At 41.3% G+C, this 21,778-nt stretch overlaps 2 protein-coding genes across 4 annotated transcripts in view; one reads left to right on the top strand and one right to left on the bottom strand.

The window, feature by feature from the left end:
• Positions 1-6,985: 6,985 nt before the first annotated feature.
• On the bottom strand, positions 6,986-8,955 carry SERP1 (stress associated endoplasmic reticulum protein 1). Its single transcript, XM_077825674.1, has 3 exons — positions 8,648-8,955; positions 8,324-8,399; positions 6,986-7,273 (listed from the first exon to the last, which is right to left on the bottom strand). The coding sequence occupies exons 1-3, from the start codon at positions 8,729-8,731 to the stop codon at positions 7,233-7,235; spliced, it is 201 nt and encodes a 66-aa protein (XP_077681800.1). The 5' UTR covers positions 8,732-8,955; the 3' UTR covers positions 6,986-7,232.
• An 89-nt stretch (positions 8,956-9,044) lies between these two features.
• EIF2A (eukaryotic translation initiation factor 2A) overlaps positions 9,045-21,778 on the top strand; it is a 31,298-nt gene continuing 18,564 nt past the window's right edge. Inside the window, exons 1-5 of one of the 3 annotated variants that reach the window (XM_077825672.1) lie at positions 9,221-9,238; positions 16,852-16,911; positions 18,246-18,315; positions 18,728-18,802; positions 20,289-20,407. In XM_077825672.1, coding sequence (XP_077681798.1) covers positions 18,269-18,315; positions 18,728-18,802; positions 20,289-20,407 — 241 coding nt within the window. In that variant the 5' untranslated portion in view covers positions 9,221-9,238; positions 16,852-16,911; positions 18,246-18,268. Of the gene's footprint in view, positions 9,239-11,272; positions 11,346-16,851; positions 16,912-18,245; positions 18,316-18,727; positions 18,803-20,288; positions 20,408-21,778 lie in introns of those variants that run through there. The other 2 variants (XM_077825671.1, XM_077825670.1) reach the window with 2 other exon arrangements.

Raw genomic sequence — 21,778 nt, 5'->3', positions numbered from 1 at the left:
GAGAAGTCTGCTAGGAGTCCAGGAAAGAACTGGAGCTGCTACCAGAGTGGAGTAAACTCTGGTAGTGAGCTGTAATAAAAAGGCAGGATGGGGACTTCCAGGGAGAGAGAGACCTTGGAGGTATTCAACTGAGGTATTAAGTAAGGGACATGAAAGGTCAAGCCCCAGAAAGGCAGAAGATAATTTGTAATCTTGGTTTGGGGATTTGTTGGCAGATTCCAGGAGAGAGTTCTGTGAGTCCTAGTGCTGAAAGAAGGGTGAACTTGGAGAGGCCTGCTAGCACGCTTGGTAGGAAGAAGTCCAGGGAGGAAGCAGCAAGGAGCCTGATGGAACAGACCTTGGCTGATGGTTATAGGATCTGTGGGCTGGCATAATGGTAAATGGGCCTGCGTACCCACCAGCCATGGGAATGGGAAAAGGACTACTGGATGCCCTGAGAAAAGGGTATGTGGGCCATGCAGCCCAAAGTTCAGGGGTAAGACCTTTTATAAGGACACAGGACTTTTTTTGTTTTGTTTTTTTGTTAGACTTTGTTACCCTAGGAGGGTGCGACTAAAATGTTGTCTGGCTGGAGGGCTAAGTCATGCAAAGAAGCAGACCACTGTGAGTTGGGAGGCACTAGATGAGGAGAGATGGATATGCCATGCCCAGTCCTGTAGGGGTGTGCCAATGGTGAGTTCACCCTTCCTCAGCATCACTTTATTTTCAGAGGTATTTGCGCACGGAGACCTGGCTTCACATCAGTATTACTCTGGGCCATCTCAGGCAGCCATTCTTCCCTGGCCACCTGTTGGCATGGTAAGAACACCTCTAATTTCCCAGAATTTGTCCCTCAGAACCTGCAATTCTGCCCACCCACACCAATGGGGCCTTTAATATTGCTAGGGAAAGTTGCCCCACTAGTTCCCTATGTGTTTTTACAGTGGGCCAATGAAACCTACTCCCAGCGTAACAGCATTAGAAATAATTGTCTCCACAACAAACATCTAACACAGAGGCCTCAAGTTTAGTGAAAACTATATTTACCTTGCCATTTGCAAGATGGTGATTAATAGTCACCTGCAGTAATCTCCTCCTTTCAGAGTTTCCCAGTGTATTTTAAAAAAAACCAACTGTCACAAAGCTATTCAAGCCTCTTCTAATATATGAAAAGCATCATCCAGGAAATAGCGCCTTGGATATACGGTTTGTCAAGACAAGTTGACAATGTCCCTTTAGAAAGCTTGTTACATAAAGCAGGTTCCCAAACTGTGGTGCACAGAGCATTTGGTGGTAGTCCATGGAGCAGTGGCTAGTCACATGGTGCTGGCTCCTCCTCGTAGTTTCTAGCTGCCATTTTGCACTACAAGAGAACAGTGAATACTTTTCTAATCTTGTTTTTCCACCTAAGCAATTGGTGTAATTGTCACAGGGAAGTTATCTGATTAAGGCTGGATTTGCAAGTGATTTTCACAATCTGGAATGGAAAGAGTGATCATGTATGAGACAACTTCTCTATTATACTTTAGTATTAATACCTAGCTCTTAGAGAGCACTTTTCCTCAGAAGATCTCAAAGTGGTGGTTTACACTAGGAAAAGATTTGTGAAACCCTGATTTAAAAAAAATAAAATAAAATAAAAGCTAAAATCTAAGACAAGAGACTTTCATGTTGGCATTCCTTTCTCCTGCTGATGGTAATAGCAATTGTTGTATTCATGTAAATACCTTACTCATTACATTTGGCTTTTAAATTTTTTTTTTAAAAAGGAATTAAGGAAACAATCTATTTGTTTTCATCTCATCATATGTGGTTTTCACTCTGCAAGTTCTTGGATAATCTTGCTGCTCTTGCTCTGCCATCAAAAGCTGGGAGTGTCTATTTAGAGTTGCTAATCAGGGCTAATTTGTCATTATAGAAAGATGACTACCCAAATTGCTGAAGACTTCTGCTGTGTGATTAACTGATCTGCCCACTGGGTGTCACTGTTGATATGGTACAATTATTAAAGTGATGTAAATTGTTTTCCCATAGAAGTGGTATTATAGTGTATGGTGGAAGGGCTTGAGTCAGGAATTGCAGGACCTAGAAAAGGCTACTCCGGCCCACTTCTTGTCACTGCTTAAGGGGGACTAGAGGATGATTCCTAGTACTCTACTTTGGAAAACTGCTTTACTTCCCCCTTGTCCACACCTATCAAGGCCCCTCCCCTGTATCTTTCTCCCCTTACATAAGTGTAACTCCTACTTCTCCTATGAATTGAGGCCAACTCCTCCTCCCACCACAACCCACAGGTACTATCCTATATCATATCCTCCATGTGACTGTAGAACAGTACTTCCTGCTGGTTAGAGCAGGGGACTGAGCCAGAACAACACGGTTTTTTATTGCTTACTTTGATCGCTATGTCATCTTGAGCCAGTCACAACCTTTCTCAGCCAAAGTTTCTCAAACTATAAAATGAGGATAACTCTCACTCACCAAACAACAAAGGATAGCTGGATCCAGGCCAACATTCAGGGCTGTTCCCCTCCGACAAGAGCCCTGCTCATGTAAATTATCACGAGGCCTGGTGCATGTTAGTGGTTTTCTTCCAGCGATACAAAGGTTTCTGAATTTTTATTTGTGTGATATCACAGCCTATTAGGACATTAAATATAGTAAATTATAACAAACATTGCTGAGCCACACAATCAAATTATGGAAGTCTGCTTCTTTTAAAAGCAGCTGGATGTGGCATTTACTCTAACTCGGCTGTGCTGCATTTCAGGAAAGCCCTACAAGACAGGAAGAAGAAAAAATACAGCTACAATGCAGAAGAGAAACTGCAAGCTACACCATGTAGCTACAACTGTTTTATTTAAGAATGATGCAATGCTTATTTCCTTTTGCATTATATGCATTAAGATTTTGAAATGAATATTGTTTTATCAAAGATAAGTCCACCAAATCAACTAAAAATGTGAGATTCTGTTCTTCATTGGCATCTCTATGGCTTTAAAAGTTTAGCATTGTAGAAGCCCAGACAAGCAATAACTAGAAAGCAATGAGTCCTTCACCCCTAAATTACAAATACATTATTTTAATATGCCCATGTGCTTTGGCTTCATGGATACATTAATTAACCCAAAAGTGTGGCTACAATCCTTTTTTTTAATGCAAAAATATTGATAGATACCATCATGCAAATAGGGGGAAGACTCCCTCACTGAGAGGGACCTCCTCCCAATCTCATTCAGCTGCATCTATATGGTAAAGAGGAAGTAACCCTCAACCCAAGATAAGTGCTGAAATCCATCCTCCCACACCTCCCTGAAAGCTTTAACACTTTCTCAGAGCTCCATCCCCTTGGCTATTCCAATTCAGTGTTCTGGAGACATGAGACAGTTACAGTAAGGAACTCAGAAGATTTGAAAGTGACTTTTTAGATACCCACATATTTTATTCCTGGCAAAAGCGGAGATGTATAGATCCATACAAAAACAAAACCTGCGTGTAAAAACCCACCCTCCGGCAGCTTCACCATTCAGACTCCTTTGGGTTTTTGGTTAGTCAGGATCCCCAGATCCTCCTCTCTTTCTGCTCCTGCAATAAGCTCTTTCTAGTTTTGGTCCATTGGTCAAATAGTTCCAAGAGCATATGTGATTTTTGACAGCAGCTTCTAATTTCTATTGCTCCAACCTCCCTTCATGGAATAACTAGTTTCTTTTATTAAGGAGTTTGGCCAAGCTATGTTCATTGTTCTCCTAAGGCACAGTCATTCCATGTTAATGACTTCTTTGTGTAGCTGCTTCCAGACAGGATGTGCAATACCTAACCTGGTCTGTCAGCAAAAAGCTGATTCAATGAATATTGAGGGTTAGTTATACATAAATCATAAAAATTAGAATTTGTAAGTTCTACAAAGGTTTCCCCCAACAATCTAACTGAAATAATTCTATTCATTTAATCACTTCAGGAGGTTTCATAGTTTCCAAGACATTACAGAAAAACTCACTCACAGATTAGTCTATTGCTGCAGCAGATTCTGTATTATAAGAAAAATATTGGTAGTGTAATACTAAATGTTGAATGAAAATGTATCCTTGGCACTGGTCCAGTAGGTATAGTGATAGCCTGGTTTAGGGACACTATTATAGGTAATGTACTGACTGCAATTTAATTCTAATTCATACAGCAGTCAAGCTGAAGTTAATTCAGGAAACTGGCTTATGATGCAAAATAAGACCAAATCCTGCCTCACTTACTCACTAATTATCCCACTAATATCCTCAGGACCACTCATAAGGCAGAGGACTTTGTTCTCCTTTGCCTCTAAAGCAGTTACTATAACATGACCATCTGTTGACTTGCATTAACAGAATAGTACATGGTTTAAAAAAAAAAATCAAAGTACTTACCTGTGCTACGTTAGATTACACCAGTATATTGCATCATAAGATTTGATAAACTTTGTATTTTTAGATAACATTGAGACTTCCCTACATCATCTGTTTGCAAAGAAAACTAAATCCAAGTTTGAAAGCAGTGCTTGGGTTTTAAGTGTAAGCAAGCCTGACTCTTTGACACTTACCCATTGACTGTATTAAGTAATATTTGTTGGCAAATAGCTACCACTAACAAAATGATTAAGATTTGGAGACTAATTTTTCTTCAAGTTTCTATAATGAGACAAGTCCCATTTTTTACATATTTGGATAAAAAGACATGGTGCAAAGAGGAAAATAACTAATAGCGATTGGCCCTATACATGTATTTCATAACTGTAATCAGAGATGCTCCAGTATTATGGGAAACATTTTGGAGCTAACCAAATATGGCCCCTACCATGGACTAGGTCTTTATCTGACAAATCTGCATAGCTCTACTGAAATCAGTGGTACTAAGCCACTTTGCACCAGCTAAGGAGCTGGCCTTATATATAATGTTAGTAGCTCTATTAATAGTTTCTAATGATCAGACCTGTTTCTCATTTAAGCATAAGGTTTAATACTTAGTGAGATGGAAACTGAATTAGGTTGGCTAGTTCATGCCCCTGCCAATGCAAAATTAGGCCCTAGAGTATAATTCCTAGTGCTTTATTAAATCTAACCCTGTTTTAAACAGCGCTTTTTATTAATTCTAAGTTACATAGCAATGCTCTTTCTGGGTTAATGACCAAATTGTTACCATACATGACTCGTATAAAAACTTCTCATTAGTAACTGTACAGCCAAAACGAGGTATTAGTCGGGAATGAATCTGACTACAGTTTCAATCCATTTGATTAAAGAAAAACTAGAATACTTAGCCTTATGGAAACTAGACACTACCATTTTCCAACTGTAATAGTGTGTTAAAGTACATTTATGATACTCAAAGCTATAAACTCATTTCTTTCTCATTCAAGCTATGTGGCTCTCACTATAACCACATAAGGCTCAGTAACATCAAGATCATCATCCATGTCTGATTAAAAATAAGCAATTACTCCATGTTTTCTCGAAACTCTGTTGTGGGATTGTTATACCATGCTGGAGGCAGCCAACTCGGCTACTAAACAGCAGAGTATAAAAAAAATTATTCACACTGGACTGAACCAAAACTTAACATCTCATTTAATCAAGCTTGCATAAACTGTTGTTCAACATAAAATGCAGCAAAATTGATATTTAAATTCATTCTGAGTGATACTATAGAAAGGTATTGACAACTCTAACAAAAAAAATTAGGAGCTAATTTTCCCATTAAACCAGAAGATTTAGTTTGGAATGGTCAGCACCTACAAGTTTAAAAGGGAGACAATTCACGTTTTAAAAGTAATTTATTTAAAATAGTACTGCAATTGTACACAAACTTTCTCATTTACAAATTATACCAATTTCCAAGGACAGAGAACATAACTTGTCTGGCTAAACTATGGGGCAGATCCTCAGCTGTATAAACTGTCATAAGCCCACTGATTTCAAGTGGACTTACGCAGCTGAGGATCTGCCACTAGGTGGTTAGTAACATATCCCTATGAAAGTAGCATAGCTTATTTTTCTAGTTAATTCTTAATGCAACCAAATTTGAGTAATACCCCCTTCTTCTACCCAAAAAACATGCTGGAAAAACAGACCTTTATTTTCCCAAAAGAAGTGCACAATGGAAGACCGACTCCACCTTTAAGTTAGACTTAGCTATTACAAAAGGTAGTTTGACAGCCTACGCTTTTGAGAGACTTCTGCAATAAACTAGGTGTGATACATTGCATCACAAAGATAATTTCAGTCTTATATACAAGGAAGTCAAATCAGATTTTTAGGGTTATTTGAATGCAACTGGGGTGTTTGATGGGGAAATATTTAAGTGCTAGAGACAAAGGCAGGTTTGGACCCAGTAGCTTGGTTCACATGAAAACATGTTACTTCTCTTTGGAGGTATTGTGTGCGTGTAAATGGCATGTGTATGATGGTTGAGTGGTTCAAGAAGTATTTACAGCCACGTTATACACTGCTGCCAACAAAAGTTTAACACTGACAGTCCCAACAGCAGCATTTATCACAGCTGCTATGCCTTAACTTGTTAGTACTAAAGCATTCCCGAAGCAGTTGTTGCCTTGTCATGTTTAGTCAGCCTCATCAAGTAAAACCTACTGATTTTACATTAACAAACACTTGTTTTAGGAGGATAGTCTTGCAAGGGGCATGGAATAAGGTGTTCCACCATTATAAGCGCTAATGCACTGCCACATGCTATAGTAAAACTAGGTGACGGCTACGCATGATGTTCCATTTAGATAAGCAATGTAATGCAACAAAGCCCACTCAGCTTAATTGAGTGTGCTTTAAATTCATAGTACAGCCACTAAAAGAATCCCCGCTTCTCAATTTTAAATAAAACCAGTTCAATTTATACATAGGGTTAACAGATCTCAAGACTGGTGTTTACACAGATGTAGTAGTTCCTACATACCTACACTGCATACAACTTAACATATCTACACAAAAAAAATGTATACTTCACTAAATAAGTAGGTCCACGATTGTAGATCAACAATAGAATTTTATTGCTTTATACATGTGGTGCTTTTCAAGGCACTGTGGTATTGACTAGAAAACTTGGAATGACTCGTGAAGGAACCTGGAATGACATATGGCCAATATGGAAAATCGTTCTGGAGCAGGACAGTATCATGAATTAAGTTTTTAGACCAGGGTATCAAACATTAGGAATGACAGTTCATTGTAATTCACAGGAAGATGAAAACAACTTGTTTAAGGTCAGCGCCTTCACATGCCCATCCTGATACTCTGAATAATTTGGAAGATAGCTGCAAAAGAAAAGATGAATACAAGTGATGCTTACCAAATAAGCCAAACAAATCATAGTTAATACTTGCAAGAATCAACAGACACATCAATCGCACACATTCATGAAGGCGCACAAGTTTTTTTCTTAAATGGCCAATTTTGAAAAAAACTGCCAGAGATCCCTTTAAAGGGTATATCCTTTGTATTCGTAATGGCTTAAAAGTTAAGGCTCCCCCTATTTATATGGCTCTTTTCAGCAAAGGAGACTGATCAAAGAAACAACAAAATACTGTCTAATGTGAAAAGAGAAGTTTCTCTAAAAAGTTAATCATAGATATATTACTAGGAACCAACAGTAGGCACTAAAGATTGGTTACTCTGCTTTACCCTGTTAAGTACAGTGCTAAAGCAATAAAGGATACAAGTGTAAAAACCCTACTTTGAGTGATTTGTAACTTGATCCTTTAGACTCTGTTATATAATACAAATTGCATGGCTGAATGCCATACCTTGAGCAAGGTTAAGGTTGATAAGCTCGAAACAGGTGCACTACTAACAAGATATTCCCAATCACAGCGTACAGGTACTCACTAAAGTTAATATGATTAGCAGATACACATCTAACTTGCTAACGTTAGGTTGTTTTAAATATTTTTTATACCTTTCTCATTTATATAGTAAAGTCATTTCCAGATGACCACTGTGTTTGTTAAGATCAGTAACTACACAGAAAACCTGTAAGTCTATGTGTGGCTTTTTGCATCTTTCAAGATTTGTCATTTAAATTAGTTCCTCTAACTCTTGCCAGCGGGTGGCAGTGAGGAGTGACACCATCTGGGACACCCATCTCACCTGCACACTAATCAGTACCTCCTTTCAGTCCTGCCCCAAGAAAGGTCAGTCACCTGCTGGGCTTTCTCCAGTGACCAGAGGAAGAGCGGGCACAGCCACAGGCCTGGGAGTTGTTCCAAGAGGACTCTGGCCCCGCTGCTCACAGGCAGGGAAAGGCCTGGCCTCCCTCTCAAGTATGGAGGGGGCACAGCATGAGGTGACCCTTATGCAACGCTTACCTGAGCCACAAACCACAAAGATGAACAGCGCCAACAACCAGGGCCCCACGGATGCCTTCTCCTCGGGGGCGTTTCTCTGCAGGGAGAGCATCAGCATCAGGGCCAACTCCCCTCCAACCAAGCCAACCCCCCCGGCTCTGAGGGCGCGCACTGACCCACATGCTCCGTCCCCACAGCTCCCCATGCCCTGCCAGGTCCCCACCAGATCCCAGAGGGAATAAAGCAGTTCACCTACAGGGTCCTTCTACCCGCTCCCCCGGCCCCGTTCTGGGGGCACTCTCCGCCCCCGCCTGCCAGAGCACGGCTAGGGGCCCCCGCCCGTACCGAGGTCTTGGCGACGTTGCCCCGCTGGGTGATGTTCTTGCTGTGCTTCTCGTTCGCCATCCGGATCCGCTGCTTCGCCACCATCTTCCCCCCGCGCCGCCGGGGGCCCGGGCTACTCCTCCCCGCTGCTCTGTGGACGTGAGAGAAGCGACCGCCCCGGCCTGGCCACTCAACCGCCGAGTCTGTGCCGGACTGGGGGGTCTCAGGCACTCAACGCCGCCCGCTTCTCCCAGACCGCTGCCAGCGTAAGCACTGAGATTACGTCCCGCCCAGCGGAAACACGCACTGCGGGGAGGAAGGGGGGCGGCGGCCACCCGGAAGGGCAAAGGTCTACGCTCTCACGGAGCGTCCAACCCGCTCGCCCTACCCCACTACTTCCGGGTCAACGGTAACGGAGGGGCTATCTGAGGCAGGAAGGCGCACTTCCTCGAAGCACATGACCCCAGAAACCCACGTAGCCCAGGAGGCGGTTCCCGCTATCAGAGACCTGGGCGACGTGTGTTTTCTAGAGTCTTTGCTGGTGACCCTTGACCCGGAAAGAGAAGTTCTGTGTCCGACTCAACATGGCGCCTTCCACGCCGCTTTTGGCAGGTGGGTTCTGAGCCAATGGCTAAGGCCAGCGGCATAGGAGCAGGTGTCGCTCGGAGGAGCAGCGCTTGCTCCGCTCCCCTTGCGGGGAACTTCCCAGTCATCCTGCGCTGCTAAACCCTGTTCCGCTGCCCTGTTCCCACTCTCCTGTCATCGGCACCCTCCCCAGCCGGGCCATCGTCTCCCTGCCGCTTTGGCCCCGGTGTCCCGGCTCCTTCCCTCTCCTAGGCCTCACTGCGTTGGTTGCCCTCGGCCCCCCCCCCATGCCCTCGTGTCCCCTGTGGCCCCGGCACGTTTCTCGAGCGCGGGCTGCGATGGCCCGTTTGCGCTTGGTGCCGTTGAGTCTCTGCCCTGTGGAGCGTCACACGCTCCATCTCCGCCTGGCGCCTCAGTACGCAGGGAGGGGGGCCGTGTCCGTACAAGCTGCCCTGCCAATGGGATCCCACCACACTCTCGCGTGGCAAGGCAGCGTCTTGGGTTCAGCGTGACACGTGTGCCGTTCGCACGTGGTGGTGCGCCTAAGCCTAAGCAGTTTTGCTGTTTGAGGGGCTGTGGTATTGTTAACTTGGTGCGCTACATCAGCGTGCAACACTACACAGACCTGGAGTTTCCCATGTGACTTTGTTAGATCTGGAGTTGCTTTTGATACTATTTACCTTGAGCGGTAACTAGAATGTGGCTGTAATTATTAGTAGGAGTGTATGGAGTTCTGAAATAGCTAAATTCCTTTCGATTCATTTTGATAGGATACAGAGCATAATGCTGTAGCCAGGCCTTCAGATTTGGAGTTCCAGAGCATTCCAGTGTACTACCCTCATTTTCATTATATATGTGAGGCTGCTAGGGGAGATAGTGAGGAGGTATGCGTTGTGGTATCTCCAGTATTTGGATGACAGCCAGCTCTGTATCTGCATTTCATAAGACTTGATGGATAGGATTGACCCAGTGTACTTAGTGCTTAGCTGAAATCAGGATTTGGATGAGTTAGCTGAACTCTGTCCTCTCTGCTAAAACTGAGATTGTGCTGGTGGAGTAGAGTACTCCGCTGGAGAAATTGATGATAATGATAGTTGTTCCTTCAGCTGGAGGAGCTTGATCAGTGCTTGTTAATCAGAACCTTGGGGTTCTGTGGGACTCGCTGCTGCTTATTGACCAGAAAGCTGCAATGGCTAGGACGGTGTTTCATAGTTAATTCTTAACCAGAACATTTTGACCTTTACTTTTGAATGTAGACCTGCCCAGTGATCAATTTATTTGTTACCTCAGGACTAGACCATTGTGCTATTTTCTACATCAGGCTATGCCTTAAAATTATTTAGGAACACTGGCAGGTGCAGAATATGGTACTTTGCTAGTTCAAGAATGTTTCTCAGCGGGTTCCCCAAGTTAAATATTAGTATTCTAAAGAGCATGTTTAAGAGGAAAGCAGCATGGTCTGGTGATTAGAACACTGTGTAGGGGAGTCAGGAGACCTAGTTTTTATTCCCATTTCTGATACTGACTCTTTGTAACCATAGCCAAGCCACATAACTTCTCTGTGCCTCAACTTTTCTATATGTAAATGGAAATATTTCCCTAACTCATTGGGATGCAGAGAGTCTACATTTATTGTTTGTAAAGTGTTCTGAAATCATTACATAAAAGGTGACTCATGTAAGTACTGTCTTTACTGCATGTTGTGGTATGCTCAGACTCCATTCAATACAGTATCTTCTGTCTTTCTCTTTCCCACCTCTCCAGGCTACCTGGAAAGAAGGGAATGCATTTTTCCTTCTGTTCCTCACCTCTGGAAGTGATGAGTCACTTTTTGCTCCTGGCTGCTTGGATGTAAAGGGGATTTCAGCTGTTCAGATTTTTCTGCCCCCTTGTCAGATCTGTCTCTTGCACTGTTCTCTACTGCCTGTGGTCTTTACAATGTCAAGTTGCACAGGGAGCACTCCTCGCACAGGTGCTTCACTTTTTCTGAGAGTGATGCCAAGGAAGTGGAGGGCATTCTGCGTCAAAGAATTAAAAATTCTACACGCAATATTTAAAATTCTGCAAATGTTGTAAAATAAATGTGGAGGCTCCAGCATGGCATTGGGGAGCACAGGCCACTGGTTGCACACAGGTAGGAGATCATTATGCGTCTCCCCGCCCTCTCCCCTGGACACGAACTCAGTGGTGAGGCTGCATCCAACCCTGATACAGTGCAAGGACCGGTCCTGCCCTAGAAACACCCCAGAGCCCTGCTCCTCCGTGCCAGGTGCGGGCAGGCAGGCTCAGCATGGCAGGATCCAAGTGTGGAGGGGCTTGGTATGGGTTGAAAGGTTTCTGTGTGGGGCAATCTGGGTATGGGAGAGGTCAGTGGGTGATCTGGGGGCGGGAGTGGGGGCAGGATCTAGATGCACAGGGGCTTGTTGGGGGTTCTGGGTGCAATGGTAATGGGACTCTGTGGGGGGGGGAGTCCAGGTGAAGGTGGTTGGGGCTCAGCAGGGGTAGTCTGGGTTTGGGGGGGATAGAGCTCAATGAGGGGCTGGGGATGGGGGTGTCCAGGTGCTGGGGGACTGGGGATCAGTGGGGTTGGGATCCAAGTGCAGCTGGTTGGGGCTCGTTCATGTGGGGTTCTGGGTGCGGGAGGGGTGGGTATGAGGGGGTTTGGATGCATGGGAGTTGGACGGATGATGGGGGAGCAGCTCGCTGTATAGTGACCCCCTCCCCCTGCAGCTGAGGAACAATGGGTGAAGGAAGTGCCGGGGGGTGGGAGTTTGCAGAGTTCCTATAGCTGGTGGAGAAATCTGGGGGTGAGTCTGACCCGGCTCCGATGCTGTGCAGGGGAAGAGGAAGTCCCATCTTCCCCAGCCCAGCGGGACTAGGAACTGAGCCTGGCACAGGATAGGAGCCACCAGCCAAGTCTTTCCCAGTCTTGACCCCACCCCACAGTGATTTACCTCTCTGCCGGCTGCCTTGGGCACCCAAAACATACTGCTGGGAAGGGTTGCATGACCGCTTTGGTGGCTTCCCTTTGCTTCCATGTCATAAAGTCATTTTTCTGCAGGGGAATAAAGAACTCTGTGAGGGACATACATTCTGCGCATGCGCAGTGGTGCAGAATTCCCCCAGAAGTAAATGTCACTGATTTAGGCCACATCTACACTGGAGACCTTACAGATGCACTGCTGTACCAATGCAGCTGTATTGTTTTAAGATCTCCCATGTAGCCGCTCTATGCCCACGGGAGAGAGCTCTCCAGGTTGGCATAATTAAACCACCCCCAATGAGCTGTGGTAGCTATGTCAGTGGGAGAGCACCTCCTGCCAACATAGGTCTGTGCACACCAGTGCTTCTGTTAATGTAACTTGTGTCACTCAGAGAGATGTTTTTTTCACACCCATTAGTGGTATAAATTTTATTGACAAACGTGCTAGTGTAGACACAATTAGATGTTAAGATATTGATATCAGGTTGTCCATTTGATATATATGACCATTATGTCATAGTAAGGGTTGTTTTTCAGTTTCCTTTAAAGATTTTTTTAAAAATATTTGTGTGAAAGTGATTTGAAAAATGAGACTATCAAATATTAATAAGATGTAAAAACTTTAATAACTATTCTTTTTTTAAAAATGCTGCATGATAGAGGAAATAAGATCATTCCATCAATAGAATTTTTGAAGAACAGAATAAAATAATTGAAAATGTGTAGAACTTTTTTTTAACTCCTTCAGACACCATTGAGGAACTGCTATATTTGTGAGTGATTTTCACTGCAAGTCAGACTTACTTATTTTTAAGGCCAGAAGGAGCCAGTGTGATCATCTAGTCCAGTGGTGGGCAAACTGCGGGCTGCACGTATTTTCATTGGTAGGTTGAAGAGACATCTATTATCAAGTATCTGTTCCCCGTTAAAGTACTTTCAGACTGTAATCAAGTCACCCCTTAAGCATCTCTTTAATAAAGCTACATAGATTGAGCTTCTTTGAGTTTCTTAATATAAGGTAAATTTTCCAGTCCTTTAATAATTTTCAGACCATTTTCTTAATTCTCTCCAATTTTTCCAACATAATTCTTGAAGTGTGGACACCAGAACTGTATTCCAATACCAATTGTATCGGTGCCAAATACAGAGATAATGTAACCTCCCAATTCCTCCTCAATATTCCCTTATTTATACATCTAAAAATCACATCAGACCTTCTAGCCACAGCATTGCACTGGAAGCTCACATTCTTCTGATTATCCATTGTGATCAAGTGTTTTCATTAGTATGGCCTACTTTTGTTCCCAGATGTGTGGCCTTATATTTAGTCACACCAAAACATATTTTTTTGTTTGCACCCCGCTTAGCAAGTGATCCACACTACTCTGTTTCAGTGAATTGTCCTCTGTTTTTTTATCAGTCCCACAATTTTTGTATTATCTGCAAACTTTATGAGTAATGATTTTATGTTTTCCTCCAGGTTATTGATAAAAATATTAAATAACATAGGGTTGAGAAACTATTCCTGTGGGATCCCAGTGGAAACAATATCCTTGAACAGGAGTTTTCATTTACAGTTACATTTTGAAATCTATCAGATAGCTAATTTTTAATCCCTTTAATACATTCCATGTTGATTTTGTTAGCTTTAGTTTCCTAATCAAAATGGCAGTACCAGGTCTCATGTTTTAGAGAAATCTACTTATATTACATCAGCAGAATTATCTTTATTAACCAAACTTGTAATTGCATAAAAAAAATCAAATTAGTTTGCCAGATTTATTTTCCATAAATCCAGATTGATTGGCATTAGTTTGAATACCCTCTTTAAATTCTTTATTAATTGAGACCCATATAAACTGTTCCATTATTTTTCCTAGAATCAGATTCAGACTGACAGGCCTACAGTGACTCAAGTCATCCTGTTTACTCTCTTAAAATATGGCACAACATTAGCTTCCAGTCCTTCTGGAACATCGTAAGTGTTCCAAAACTTATTAAAAATTAACATTAACAGTTCAGAGAGCTCATTGGCCAATTTTTTGAAAATTCTTGGGTGCAATTTATCCTGATCTGACGATTTAAAGGTGTCTAACTTCAGTGGCTGTTTAACATCCTCCTTAGTTACTGTTGGAATAGAAAGTATTTCATCATCATATGAGTTAAGTACATTATCTGTCTTTTTCACAAATACTGAGCATAAATATTTATTGAACACTTCTGACTTGTCTTCATTATTATTGACAATTCTACAAAATCCATCTAGTAAAGAACTAATAACATTATGTATTAGGGTTCCTTTTGTTCCTAATATACTTCAAAAACACATTCTTGTTGTCTTTAATTTTACTGGCCATAGGTTTCTCCTTGTGTTCTTTTGCTTCCCTTATCAATTTTCTGCAATTTTTAGTTTCTAATTTAAATTCATTGCTGTCAACTTCCCCTTTAGAACAGGGTCAGATTTAACTTTTTATGTTAGAATTTGATGAGAGAATCTGACATAGACACATTATTCTAATTTTTTATTCCCAACTTTTGAGAGATATTACCGTGTATATTTCTTTCAGACCCTTCTATAAACCATCTGCATGTGGACCTTCCATTGAAATCAGTGTATGGAGAACTAGAAGGATTGGGCCTCTTATCAGATAACCTATAGTAAATTTTGTTTTGATACCTACTAAAAAGCAACACAAAACTTGTTATTTTTGTTCATTCTGTTGTAGCCAACTCATGTGAATATACTAAGGCAATATCTTTGCTTTTTGATTAATCTTTAACCTTTAGAATTAAAAAATTAAGTAACAATCTTATTTTCTCCTCAGAATAAATTCAATTATTATAAAAATAATCAAAATAATATACAGTAATTTTTTTAAAAAAGGAGTTGGGGTAATATTTGTCCTAGCTCTCTCGATCTCCACAAGAGGAAGATTGCTATTCTTTTTATTGTTTTCAACTTGGAAGTTCACAAAGATATGGGGCTTGCAGTGCGGTGCAAGGTATTTTTATGAAGACCATGATAAGCATTTATACATGATAGCTCTGGCAATGATTTGATCTTGTAGTAATTTGCAAACTGTGCTAGACTATAATGTCTATTATCTGAAATAATCTATACTTGAAAAGGGACAAACCATTTACAAAAGATAAATAATGTTTAAACCGATGAAAAGAACTTTTCAAGGAAATGTATTTAGAAGAGGTCTGGATGTGCTGAATATGTTCTAATTATTCTTTTTATATTTTTTTAAACTTGTTCATTGTAGACCAGTCCAAGTGTAATTTGCAAAGTCTAGACTAAAAGTTTTAATTTATAGATCTAAATTCTTTTCTAAGAAGGAGAGAAAGATCCATGTAGCATTCTCAAAAACTTCCAAAGGATCATAATGTCAGTATATCTGCTGATCTGTAGTAAATAGATCAATACATAGTTTATTCAAATTGTATATTTCTCTGGGCAGAGACCTGCCCCTTTATTTTCCTGTTATGCATTTAGTACATTCTGGGTTTGGGATGCTATAGTAGTTAGGTAATAAATATATCATCCAAACTGTGGTGCTATGTATCAGAGGGGTAGCCATGTTAGTCTGTATCCACAAAAACAACAAGGAGTCTGGTGGCACCTTAAAGACTAACAGATTTATTTGGGCATAAACTTTCATGGGTAAAAAGCCCCACTTCTTCAGATGCACTGAGTGAAAATTACAGATACAGGCTTAAATATACTGGCATGTGAAGAGAAGGGAGTTACCTTACAAGTGAAGAACCACTGCTGACAAGGCCAATTCAGTCAGGGTGGATGTGGTCCACTCCCAATAATTGAGGAGGAGGTGTCAATACCAAGAGAGGGAAAATTGCTTTTTTAGTGAGCCAGCCACTCCAGACCCTATTCAAGCCCAAATTAATGGTGTTAAGTTTGCAAATGAGTTGTAGCTCTGCAGTTTGTCTTTTAAGTTTTTTTGTTGAAGGATGGCTACTTTTAAATCTGTTATAGAATGTCCAGGGAGATTGAAGTGTTCTCCTCCTGGCTTTTGTATGTTACCATTCCTGATGTCTGATTTGTGTCCATTTATTCTTTTACGTAGAGACTGTCCAGTTTGGCCAGTGTACGTGGTAGAGGAGCATTGCTGGCACGTGGTGGCATATATCACATTAGTAGATGTGCAGGTGAATGAGCCCCTGATGGCGTGGCTGATGTGGTTGGGTCCTCTGATGGTGTCGCTAGAGTAGATATGGGGACAGAGTAGGCAGCGGGGTTTGTAACAGGGATTGGTTCCTGGATTAGTGTTTCTGTGGTGTGGTGTGTAGTTGCTGGTGAGTATTTGATTCAGGTTGGGGGGCTGTCTGTAAGCGAGGACTAGCCTGCCTCTCAGGGTGTGTGAGAGTGAGGGATCGTTTTCCAGGATAGGTTGTAGATCGCTGCTGATGTGCTGGAGAGGTTTTAGCTGGGGACTGTACGTGATGGCCAGTGGTGTTCTGTTGTTTTCCTTGTTGGGCATGTCCTGTAGTAGGTAACTTCTGGGTACCCATCTTGCTCTGTCAATCTGTTTCCTCACTCCCCCGGTGGGTATTGTAGTTTTAAGAATGCCTGATAAAGCTCTTGTAGGTGTTTGTCTCTGTCTGAGGGATTGGAGCAAATGCGGTTGTATTTTAGGGCTTGGCTGTAGACAATGGATCGTGTGATGTGTCCTGGATGGAAGCTGGAGGCATGTAGGTAAGTATGGCGGTCAGTAGGTTTCCGGTATAGGGTGGTGATTATGTGACCATCACTTATTTGCACTGTAGTGTCCAGGAAGTGGATCTCTTGTGTGGACTGGTCCAGGCTGAGGTTGATGGTGGGGTGGAAATTGTTGAAATCCTGGTGGAATTCTTCAAGGGTCTCCTTCCTGTGGGTCCATATGATGATGATATCAATGTAGCGCAAGTAGAGGAGGGGCTCTAGGGGACGAGAGCTGAGGAAGCGTTGTTCTGACTCAGCCATAAAAATGTTGGCATACTGTGGGGCCATGCGGGTACCCACAGCAATGCCGCTGACTTAAAGATATAAGTTGTCCCCAAATCTGAAATGGTTGTGGGTGAGGACAAAGTCACAAAGCTCAGCCACCAGGTGTGCCGTGGCCTCATCAGGGATACTGTTCCTGATCGCTTGTAGGCCATCCTCCTGTGGAATGTTGGCGTAAAGAGCTTCTACATCCATGATGGCCAGGATGGTGTTTTTCAGGAATCACCAATGTAGTTTCCTCAAGAAGTTGGTGGTGTCTCGAAGATGTGCTGGTAGCGTAGGGTCTGAGGAGAGAGTTCAAGTAGCCAGATAATCCTGCTGAAAGAGTGCCAATGCCTGAGATGATGGGGGCATCCAGGATTTCCCGATTTATGGATCTTGGGTAGCAGAAAGAATACCCATGGTCGGGGCCCTAGGGGTGTGTCTGTGTAGATTTATTCCCATGCTATGTATGTACTGCTGTGACAATGTCAGAATTCCAGGTTTGTTGGTGAAATCACAAAACAAATGTAAAGTTGCCACACTTACCAAAAAAACCCCTACTATCTTTAATATTCTATGAAAACACATAATATTTAACTACTGCTTATGCATTTCTAATATCATGGGATATCAGACTTGACTTTAAGTGTTGTCACTTTACATTTGTTTTGTGACTTCAGTAACATTTGGAATGATTCTGGAAAGTCAGCTAATCTGAATTTTTTTTTTTTATTATTATTCACTACAAAGCCCTTCCTAATGGATAGTTTGGGAATGAATCTGGATGTCTGTTCTACTTTGTTGACAGGCTATAATAGCTGAAACAAGGCAGCACATTGCAGAATTCACATTCCATTTTCTACCAATATTTATTTCTTACTTGCTCTGTTTAGAGTTTAGTTTTCAAATTCAGATTTCACAGTGGACCAAACCTTGTCTCATGTCAGCCGGACTTTCTTTGCTGACACCATCTTAATATCAGTCTCAACATTGATAAGTTAGCTAGCTTCAGACCTTTTTCCAATTTAAAGTGAGTAATAGTTTATTTAACTTTTCTTTTCTAGTGCGAGGATCTGAAGGATTCTACATGGTGACTGGACCACCTAGTTTTACTGAGAATACAACACTGCAAAGGTACTGTTTTAAACATTCCATCTTTTGCAGAAAATAAAACTGTTTTTCTAAATATTTAATATACATCTAGAATTTTCATTTGGAAAAAAATCATAAAGTGAGTGCTAATGTCTGATCATGAATTAATTTTAATCTAAGTTAATAACTTAGAAAATTGGTGTATTTGAGGGCTTTACATTTGTATACGCACCAATAATATTTGTATTTGTTAGTTGACTATTGCCCCACCCGAGCATGTAAGTATAATTACACAGACTGATTTTGTTATCTCTGTTATAACATAAATACTCCCCAGTAATTTCTATAAGCAGCATGGAAACTGGTTGTAACATTGCTTTTCATCTTGTTTTATGAGAGACCTCTTTTGTGTGATATATTTGACTATTCATGTGTATTTGTTATGTTTTTTTAGGGACTTCGGGAAAAACTGCAAAGTTTTTGCTTTCAGTAAGGATGGTACTCTCTTTGCATGGTGCAATGGAGAAAAGTCAGTGCCACTTTTATTATGAATGATTTTCTTTAATTGATGTTATGAGATCTGGATATATATATATTTTAGAATGTACATAAATGCTATAAATGAAAACACTACAAAGGCACTTTTTGTACTCCAGTTGCAGTGGTAGGTTTTTGTTTTCAAATTAGCATATGAATTATTTATTATTGATTTCATATATGTATAGGGCACCCATCACCATGGAATTTGGATGCCCTTTTATCAGGGGGTGATATTGTTTCTGTTCACATTGCCCAGTAAAAAATATCCAATTCCCAGTTCTGGGACTCATCCCAGGACCTTGAGCATAATAGGGTTGCAGCATGATTTCTAGGCTAAATTCTTTAAAAACAAGAGAAGGAAATGATTGTATATGGTCTTATTATTTTGAAAATATTCTGGGTGCTCAGAATGCTTGGAACTACTTGATTGTCCACCAAATGTGGAATTTTCAGTACAATACAAGGTAGTTTAAAAAGAAGTTGGCACTTTAGGCCAGACGCTGTTAGGTACCAAAATCCCTATGTTCCTAGTGAAATCGGTGGAAAATGAGGATTTTAGGCCCCCTTATTTATCGACTACAGATTCGGGCCCTCCTATGACAAATCATGCCTCAGAAACATTCCTTTCTGCAGTAATGGCCCATTGATACCAATGGAAAGAGGAGATAAGAACCAGTTTTGAGATTTTAAGATTCTTAATGCTCTGTTTACTCATTACCTGGCCAGTGGACAATACAAAATGTCTGTTAATGCTGATGAATGTTTTGTTCTCTGCTCAATTTTATTCCTCAACATTTTGAGGTTTTTCTCCGCTGTGCTATGACCTTTGTTTCAGTGAGCTGGAAAAGTCCTGTCACTGGAAGAGGGGCAGTTCATGTAACAGTGGGGAGCAAGGTCTTACTCCAGTTGCTGGAGTCTAGCAGTGGGTTGGATAGGGTATGAATCTATTTGTATATTGTTCTTTGGATTCCACATGATGCAGGTCACCATCAAACTTTAGTTTTCAAACGTACAATGTCAGGGCTGTTATCTCACCTTGTTATAGTTATTTTTTGATTGTGATGTACATGTTCTCTGGACTTACAAAAAAAATTAAATGCAGTATCTTACAGATCTAACTCTATTCTTCCTTGCTATTGTCTATTTGTAACTCAACTTTAACATTACAGAAACATCAGTAAGAGGTTTTTTTGTGGCAATTTTTTTAGCTGGAATGTAAATTTTTGCAGACCAAGTATGTAACATGTTTTTGACCTGAGATTTTTACTTACTAATTTACTTTTTGGTATGCTTGGATATGTGGTCTTAAAATTTGTTTTAATCAACATTTAACAAAAGGAAAAAACCCTCCTGCATTTAGTTACATTAGCCAAATGTGGAAGAAACCTAGAAGAGCCAAACATATGTGAAATGACACTGGCTATTGACTAACCAGGCTAATCAAGCTTTGTTGAAATGACCTCTCTTGGTTCCAGAGTAAATATTGTGAATGTTGCCAGCACTGAATTACTGCACTCTTTTGATCTCCCAAAGGCAGTTTGCCTTGAATTCTCGCCAAAGAATAATGTCCTGGCAACGTGGCAGGCCTACACAAGTGAGTATTTTACCATCTGTAAAAATGCATTAGGGAACTGTGCACCAACTCAAGTCAACATGAAGACTTGCCATTACTTGATTTGCATAACTATTTGCCAAAGATGTCATGGGGGAAAAAACGTTTTACTCCATGTACAGGTGCATGGTTAAGTGCATAATAAAGCGAAGATGCCTTCTGAAGCATCAGGTATGGGCCACTGGACTAGTGATCTGATCTGCTGAGCAAATGCTATGTTTTAAAAAAATTACTGAATACTACATGGAGAATATGTGTCATCTTAGTGTTTGTGCAAAGTGCCTCAGGTACCATGTGACTAGGATTCATCACTGAATTTGGTCTGCTGGTTGGGTCATTAGCTTTCCCAGTCCGGGCCAGGTACTGACTGGGAGTAAGACGTGAGCGCTGATCAATGCCTCCCAGAATATGTGTGGACACCCTAGAATACAGTTCAAACCAGCTTATAACCATGCAAATAAGATACTTTATGGAAAGAGAAAAGGAGTACTTGTGGCGCCTTAGAGACTAACAAATTTGTTAGTCTCTAAGGTGCCACAAGTACTCCTTTTCTTTTTGCGGATACAGACTAACACAGCTGCTACTCTGAAACCTGTGTTTATGGAAAGAGTTCATCATAAGCTAAAGAGAAACTGAGACTTTAACATGGGAGTTTAAAGAGTGGCTGGGTGAGGTTCTAGGTGACAGAACAAATCAAAGAGTGGGACCCAACTGTGGAGAGTCACAGGAAGGGAACAGGAAGGCCAAGGTTAAAAGACTGTTGTGAACAGCCAGGTCAATAGGTGTATTATAGATAATGGGTGCAATGAGTCCATGGAGAGTTTACAGTTTATGGCTATGAAAGCAAAGGTGATAGATGATGGGGGTGGATGTGGTCATGTGGGAACAAATCTTAGAGGATTTGAAACGTTTACTTTCACTTTACCCACATGGTAGATTTTCTGAGCGCTTGACTTAATTTGTAAAACGTGTATTAAAAAAACCCCAACCTTTCCTAGGGTTAGTGACTCTATTCCTGTGCCCTTGTCTCATAGTGTAGGGAGGAGAAACGAGGAACTTCAGAGTTCTAGTCAGTTTGGGCTTTGCTGTTGACTTCCTGTATTGCCTTTGGGAAGTCTACTCCTTAAACCTGACTCTACTCTGAAAATGGACTCTTTAAAAATGGCATTGTGAGGGTTCATGTTTATTGTCCCATATGATTTCCATATCAGGCATGCTTAGGGGGAAAAAAAACAATTAACCTCCAAAGCTAGTCTGGAAAACTGAACTCTGTCACGCTGGATTCATTCTTTTTTGTGCATAAAGGTTGTGCAATCCAAATTAGTCCTTTTGTGATGGCTTGGATCACAGAAA

This window comes from Eretmochelys imbricata, chromosome 9 (assembly GCF_965152235.1).
Source record: "Eretmochelys imbricata isolate rEreImb1 chromosome 9, rEreImb1.hap1, whole genome shotgun sequence".
Lineage (NCBI taxonomy): Eukaryota > Metazoa > Chordata > Testudines > Cheloniidae > Eretmochelys > Eretmochelys imbricata.
This window is presented reverse-complemented; position numbering and strand designations above follow the sequence as displayed.